The following is a 7,537-nucleotide window of genomic DNA, read 5'->3' as shown; positions in this document are numbered from 1 at the left end:
CCTGCTGTCCATGGCAGTTATGGCTGGGGACAGCTTTTTAAACCTCATGTTTTGGGGTGCTACTATGTAAGACCAATTACCTACTTGAGAGTTCCTAAAACTCCTTCTGAGCATTTGATTCTGGATGGAATTAGGTAGAAGAGATGAGGAAATGGCCAGGAAAAAAGGTCCAGGCAAAGGTGGCAAACATTATATCACTTTTTGTTGTTTTTTGAAGTATTTCCAGTAATTACTTTAGTGTGATTGCGATGGTCAAATGTCGCTTTTGCACAAAATAAGGGAAAGTTTCCCGTAGAATGGTGGACCTTGCTGTGAATGGGGAGAGAAGCATCTGCTGCTTCAAGGTTTGAAAGAGCACAGCACTTTCCAACCTATGAACAGAGCAGAAATGGCAGCTCTGGATATACCTCACATATGCCACAGAAGCACTGAGAAGGAAGGATGGCTGGCACCTGAGGGGCAGCAAGAGCACAGGCGAGATTGGCAGCTCTTCCCTTCTCACAGAACGGAGGGTCAGTTACTGATCGTGAATGCAACACTCAGAAGTTAGTAGAGGGAAAATGGATAAGACTGTGCTCTAAAACCCACACCAACATTTTTAGCATGCAGTAAAGCTGTGAGTTTGAGCTCTTGGGATTATCTTTTGAAGGTGTTTTGCAGATTTCCCTTGTGTATAGAGTCAAAAAGAGTCCCTTGAGGCCGGCTGCCTAAGATATAGAATAGATCCTGTGTGCAGAGAAAAGACCAAAAGCACTATACAGTTACATCTCTTACACCAGATAAGCAACAAAACCCATTTACTTTCATCTTTTATTCAAATTATTTCACACACGTATTTTTATATATTTCATTGGTGAATTATTTTCACTGAAAAAGAAATCGTGTGTTGTGTGTGCCTTTGTTGGGCTAATTTCTGATCGTTGACTGTAAGAACCATACATGCAAATATCAGGCATCAGGCTGTATTTCACTTGACGCTTTGCAAAGGGGCAGGGCACAAACCCTTGGGAAAGAATAAGGTTTCTACCAAAGAAGTTACACTTTTGTGTTCTTTAACAAAATCAAAATAAACTAACCAAACAGAAATCTTCTGCGGTTTCTTTTCTCTCCCCTTTTGTTTAGGAAAAAGGAAGACAGAACACTGAAAGGCCTGAGATTGACACTCTTTTGGGCAGCCACTAGCGGATACATCACTCCCCCAGGGGTTTTGTGACAGGACAGCTGGCACAAGAGCACAGTGCGATGGGAACGCGCAAGGAGCACGGGGGGCGTGCAGAGCCAGACGCTGTTTTGGGATGTCGGCAGAGAGGCAGGGCCGAGGCCTGGCTCGCGGCCTGCGTGAAGGCTTCGCCGTGCTCCGGCACAAGGGCCCGGGACCGCCGGCTGCCCGGGACAGGCTGCGCTCTGCGCGGAGATCCCCGGCCGGAGACCCCGCCGTGGACGCGGTCTGAAGGCCACGGCTCACAAACGTGACGAAGCGCCACGCTCGGGCTCCCGGACCGCCGGGCACTGCCTGGTGCCACCCGAGCACCTCTGCGCTCCGAGAAAAGGGAAGGGGGCACAGACACATCGCGGCCGCCGCCTGCGGGCATAAACAATCCCCGGTCCGGGGGCGCCGGCGCAGCTATCCCGCCGCGGCCGCCCTGACGCGGGGAAGTACCGGCGCACGGTCGCGGCCCCTCCCACCCCCACCGCTGACGTGGCCCCGCGCTCCTCGGAGACAGCGCGCGGCCGCGCCCTGCCCCCGCCGACGCGCGCGGAAAGGCGCGCGGGGACGCTCCGCACTGGCGCGCGCCCCGACCCCGCGCACACGGCTCGCCGCAGCGAGGGCGCGCGCCCCAGCACGCAGAGGCCCTCGCGCGGGCACGCAACCCGCACGGCGACCCCCTGCGCGCGCCCCCGGCTCTATTTGTTTACAGCCGATTACGTCACCCACCCCGACTGGCCCCGCCCCACCACCTGCCGTCACGATGGTGCGATCGCCGGATTGGCGGCGGCGCGCCCCCGGCGCTATGACGCCACTTCCGGTCCGCGGCGGCTATAAGAAGCGGCGGAGGGCGGGTAGATCCCTTCGTCCCTCGCCGCAGGAAATGCGGGGAGCGCTGCTGCGGCCGCCGCTGCTGCCGCCGCCCCCCTGCCGTAGGAAGAGGAGGCGGAGGCTGCCGCCCCCGGGATGTGATCTGGGCTCCGCCGCCCGCTCCGCGCCCAGTTAGAGCCGCGCCACCCCCGTCCTGTCCCGCGCCGCTCGCCCCGCGCCCCGTCCCGACCCGTCCCGCCCCAGCGCCGGCCGCCCCGGAGAGCTGGCTGCCGCCCGCCGCCGCCTCCATGCATCCCGCCCTGTACACCCGGGCCAGCATGATACGTGAGATCGCCGCGGCCGTGGGCTTCATCTCCAAGTTCCTGCGGACCAAGGGGCTGATGAACGAGCGGCAGCTGCAGACCTTCAGCCAGTGCCTGCAGGAGCTGCTGGCAGGTGAGGGCGGCGTGGGCGCGGCGGGAGCCGCTCTACCCCCTCCGCCGCGGGTCACCTGCCCGGGCCGAGCTGGCGGCGGTGCGGGCGGCACCGCGCTCCGCGGGCGCCCGGTGAGGGGGAAAGAGAAAGATCGGCTCCTCCGACGGACTGGAGCCCCTCGGCGGGGGGCGACCGGGGCCCCGCGGCCGTGGCTCGCCCCTTGCGGGGACCCTCCGTGCGGAGCCGGCCCCGGCGGGTGTGGGAGGCTTAAGCGGGCTGTAAACAAAAGGGGCTCGGGCGTCGCGCAGGCAGCTCCCCCCGCCCCCCCTCAGTCCTTGCCTCCGTAGACAAAGCTTTCGAGCAGCCCGGGCATGAGCTCCGCGCCAGGGGCTCAAACCACCCGGTTTCCAGAAAGAAAAATGCCCCGAAGTTGGGTTTTTTTGTCAAGTAAAATTCATCGGTGGACGATGAGTGTCGATTCCCCTTTCTTCTGGAAGCGTCTCTTAGCCGCCCCACAGCCCCGGTTAGGAACAAGTACTGACGGTTCTTTCGCTGCCCTGTGGGTTTTGTGATCTCAAGCCGGCGTCCCAGTGGGCTCGATAGTGGCTATAAGTACCCTCAGATCGTGGGATTTTGGGTGGGATAAATAAAACTCCTGAGGTAAGTGAAGTCCTTGGTTTCTCGCCACGGAAAACAGGCTGGGAAGAACAGTGGTGAAATACAGCTTGAGTCAGTCGGTAAATGCTGCTCAGCTTCCTCCCTAGTTAGTTTCGGGTGTTCTTAGAATGTGAGAAGCTAAGCATGGGTGTGATCTCAAAAGGATGCTGGAAAGGGTCTTTTTTCCTATCTGGTTCATGATATTTTGAAGCTCTTGAGTTTTTCTGTTATGTGTGTAATCATTTCTGTATTTTTATCTTTGTTTTTCTGAATGCCAGGAAGTTGCTTTTCACTCCTTTCTGGTTGTGGATGTTGTTCTCTATACAGTAGCACAAAGCAGTAACTTTGTACCAGTGCTTCCCGAGGGACATTGCACTTTCGTAAATCATCAGCGGAAATAAAGCCTATAATGATTTTTCAAGTCATTTGATGCTGAAATAATGGGCTTTTTAAGATCTTGAGGTGTGAAATTTGCAAGCGACCAATAATCACTGCATCTATCTTTCAACACAGAATTAAGGAGGATAATGTTTGTTTTCTATTTTATAGAACATTATAAACACCACTGGTTCCCAGAAAAGCCATGCAAGGGATCAGGTTACCGATGTATCCGGATCAACCATAAAATGGATCCTCTCATTGGACAGGCAGCACAGCGGATTGGATTGAGCAGTCAGGAACTGTTTCAGCTTCTTCCGAGCGAACTCACTCTCTGGGTTGACCCCTACGAAGTGTCCTATCGCATTGGAGAGGATGGCTCCATCTGTGTGCTGTATGAAGCTGCACCAGCAGGAGGTAGCCAAAGTAACACCAACATGCAAATGGTAGACAGCAGAATAAGCTGTAAGGAGGAACTTCTCTTGGGCAGAACTAGCCCTTCCAAAAGCTACAATATGATGACTGTATCAGGTTAAGATATAGTCTGTGGATGGATCACCTTAAAATGGATGGATAAATTTGGTTTTTACTTTGGGTGGGCACCTCTGGGGATGGATTATGGAATTTAAACCATGTCACAGCTGTGAAGATCTGGCACACGTTAGAGTGGTATACTTTAAAGTGACAGTGCCATAGTTTGGACAGTACCTTTCAGTGATTTAATAGCCTGTGAGTCAAAATGATTGCAGCTTGCTAGGGAGTAAGAAGATCTAGGAAGTGTCAGTTTCTCCAAGACTTAATTTCTACACCAATTTTCAACCCCGATCTGTATTTATAAAGTGATTCTCTGCAGTAGGTCTTGCAGAGCAAATTTGCACTATTACATTTATTAATTGTTAGCATTTTTGGCAGCTCAGTAACAAGACTTACGAACACCATAGTACTGGAAATTTTAATTTTCAGACTTTTACCTAGCACTTACAAATGTGTATAAATGTACATAAGATAAAATAGTAAGAATGACCTGGGGAAATGGTCAGATCTTTACATTGGCCTCAAAAGTAGCAAGTGATCAGAATCTGCCATGGCAACAGGCTTTAAAAAGACCATATAAAGACACTGTCTGAACTGTGGTGTTAGCACCAGCCAGCTATCTGTACATTTGCTAGCTTGTAGTTTTCTAAGACTGAGTAAACTTCTTATTTTTAGAAAGTGGAGGTCTGGTTTGTAATTTCCTTGTTCTTAATTGGGTAAAAGTCTTTTCCACAAACCACCATCTATTTTGTGAACTTTGTTAGTCATCTTTTATTTGGTAAATTATGAACTGGTGTAAATTTGTACAGTTCATGTATATTGATTGTGGCAAAGTTGTACAGATTTCTATATTTTGGATGAGAAATTTTTCTTCTCTCTATAATAAATTGTTTCCTATCTTGGCATTTTAATTAATCTCTTGTCGTGATTACATAGGACCAGTTAAATTTTTTTTTGTCTCACAGTAGAAATGAAATAGGTACTATAAAGGCTTAAGAACATCAATGGCACCCTGATGCTAGGGAACACTTGGTACAGGCCTGGATTAATGAAGACCTCACATATAAATGCTTGGGAAGTTTAGGGGAACACGATAACACTTTAAACCTTGTAAAATCAGTCAATGTGGAAATAACTCCAGGGCCAATATTTCCAGGATATGAGGAAAAGGTACAGAAATAACATCCACCAAAGATGACTTGAATAAATCCAGAGGATTAAAGTTTACTTGGCTTCCTGATGAAGGATATAGCAAACCTAAATGTCCATTTTGACCTACTTGCTCACGAGTTCACAGTTCTTACCTGATGGATTCCCTGCAAAATAAGAGTTGGGACAAGTGTCCCTTAGCCTTAAGAGCAGCTTGCTGCCATTTGCTTTCTTCAGATGCAAGACTTTCTCTTTAGAAATCATTAAGATTGGATTCAACTAAAGGTATGTTGATCTTTTTTCCCAAACTTAAAAGGTTGGCTGAGGCGAAGTGAGAACCCATACTTATATGTGTATTCATAGTTAATGAATGATGTGGAGATGTGATTCGCTGAAGCACCACACTAATGTCATTTGTATACAGCACAGCAAATACACTCGAGAGAAATTCCTTACCACTCTGTTTACACTTGGTGAAGTGCTGGAGTAAAACTCAAGACTTTTTTGTTCCTTATCTCCTGTGTACTTTGTTCTGTGGGTGTTTAATAAAAGGTCTACCTGCCTTGGTCACTTCAGTCACGGGCCCTGCTGTTGATGGTCTGAGTGAAAAGAAAGCCATCATTACTTGCCAGCCAGGCTTGCAAGCTTTGGGAGAATTGAGCATCACATTTGCCAGGAGTCGTTGCAGCTCCTGCTCAACTATGAATGAGCCTTTACAATTAGACAATAGTAATGTATCTCCAGTTCATGTCTGTGTAATATAGCTGATCTCTAATATAGCTGGTTATATATAAGCAAAACAGGAGACTGAACTGTCCAGCATTTTTTTTTTACCAGTTTCTTTCCCTCTGTTCTTTGGAAGTTCAGCTTTACAAATACAATTTTTACCGTGAGCTGCATATGTATGGCAATATTCAGCACTTCCAAATATTGCTAGGGCTTCTTTGGCACTATGGCTTTCTGGCAGAGACGGGTGGAAGCGTAAGTGCTCCGGAAGCAGTGAACTTCTAAGACCTTGCTCTGTAGGCACCTGACAAAAGATGTATTACCGAAACTTCAGAGTGAGCCTGTGTTATAGTAAGGTACAGGTGTAATTCATGCATAGAGTCAAAGTTTAGGCTCACATTTTGATACCCTAAAATTCTCTTAAGATGACACTTTAAACTTAAATCTGTAAGAAAGAGATTTATTCTAGTGGTAGGAATACTCAAAGACATTTCTCTTGTGTTATATGTCCACAGACAGCAGAAGTGTATCTGAATAGAAAGAAAACATTGAGCTTGGCTTTAAAGCTATATTAGACTTTCATGAAGCTCACTGCTGACTGAAGTATGCTTGGTATATTGTGGTGCTGCCTGCAGTCTTTTCTGCTGCACAGCAAGAACAGCATCAGAAGGGGTAGCTGTATAGTTGCTCTTTGACGTGAGCTGTGCACATTATGAAAGCATCAGCTGTCAGTACTTTCTTTTTGGTAAATTAAGCATAGCTTTGTGAGGCAGCAAGTGTTCCATCTGTGAGACTGGCATGTGACACTGAACCAAGAGTGAGCCTACTCCTTTAGATGGTTAGCATTTTAGTCCTTTTACGGTAAGGTGCTCTCATTCATGGCATAATTTTTAACTGCAGCTGTAACTAGTAATTGGTGCAACCCATGTCATCAGAGTTGCTGGGATTTATTCCAGCTGGAATTTAAATATACCCCAATGTGCACACAATGTGCCCTTGTCTGATTTTGAAAGTATTTAGCATACTGTGGCAGCAGGGCATAAGCACTCCTGAGAGAAGCGGACTATGTCTGTAAGAGTAGGCTGTTGCTGTGTTTTGCTGCAGGTAGAACAAACAGCACACTAAGCTAAATGCTTGTCACTTTTGAATTTCATTTAAGGTGCCATTATGAAACCGGCAAGGCTGTTATTTTAATGCAAATCTTGGAGATGAGAACACATTCAAGACCTGCTTGCTCAGTGCACATTAGTTAAATTAGTTGACTTTCCTTGAGGAGCCCTGAATAGTCCTGCAGTTGTTCCAAGGGCAGTCTCAGCTGTACACGGCTCTGATGTTACAACTCTTCTCGGAGTGATGGACCAGTCTGCTCAGACTTGTTGACCATTCAGTGAATGTCTTTTTATAAAGTGTGCAATTGCTTTCTAGTTTACTCCAGGTGAGCAATTTTTTTTTTTTTTCTGATAGCATGTTCCCCCACTGTGCTACTATGTGGTATCAGATCCTACCACTCAATGCTACTTTTGTATTTTATGTTTGGTGATGATGCTCCTCCTATAGAGAATTGTGTTACATGTATCCTGTAAGAAGCTCTGTTGTTCTGTTCTCTTTGCAGTTGTTTTTCTCCTGCTTTTTCTGGAGACC

At 48.0% G+C, this 7,537-nt stretch overlaps 1 protein-coding gene across 1 annotated transcript; it reads left to right on the top strand.

Annotated features, from left to right (window-relative positions):
- Positions 1-2,067: 2,067 nt before the first annotated feature.
- BTG1 (BTG anti-proliferation factor 1) lies at positions 2,068-4,932 on the top strand. The gene is made up of 2 exons (XM_066183366.1): positions 2,068-2,473; positions 3,659-4,932. Exons 1-2 carry the CDS (start codon positions 2,326-2,328, stop codon positions 4,021-4,023), a joined length of 513 nt encoding a protein of 170 aa, XP_066039463.1. The 5' UTR covers positions 2,068-2,325; the 3' UTR covers positions 4,024-4,932.
- The last annotated feature ends 2,605 nt before the right edge of the window (positions 4,933-7,537 follow it).

Source organism: Chamaea fasciata, unplaced genomic scaffold (genome assembly GCF_029207755.1).
Source record: "Chamaea fasciata isolate MVZ Bird 193981 ecotype frontalis unplaced genomic scaffold, bChaFas1.0.hap1 SCAF_5, whole genome shotgun sequence".
NCBI lineage: Eukaryota > Metazoa > Chordata > Aves > Passeriformes > Sylviidae > Chamaea > Chamaea fasciata.
The sequence above is the reverse complement of the archived record's forward strand: the minus strand, read 5'-3'. Positions and strand labels throughout refer to the sequence as shown.

What these genes read in the sequence shown, in the direction of transcription:
- BTG1 (XM_066183366.1), top strand. Translation starts at nt 2,326, where the DNA reads ATGCATCCCGCCCTGTACACCCGGGCCAGCATGATACGTGAGATCGCC. An exon ending in CCTGCAGGAGCTGCTGGCAG is followed by an intron (nt 2,474 to 3,658) that starts GTGAGGGCGGCG and finishes TCTATTTTATAG; the next exon opens with AACATTATAAACACCACTGG.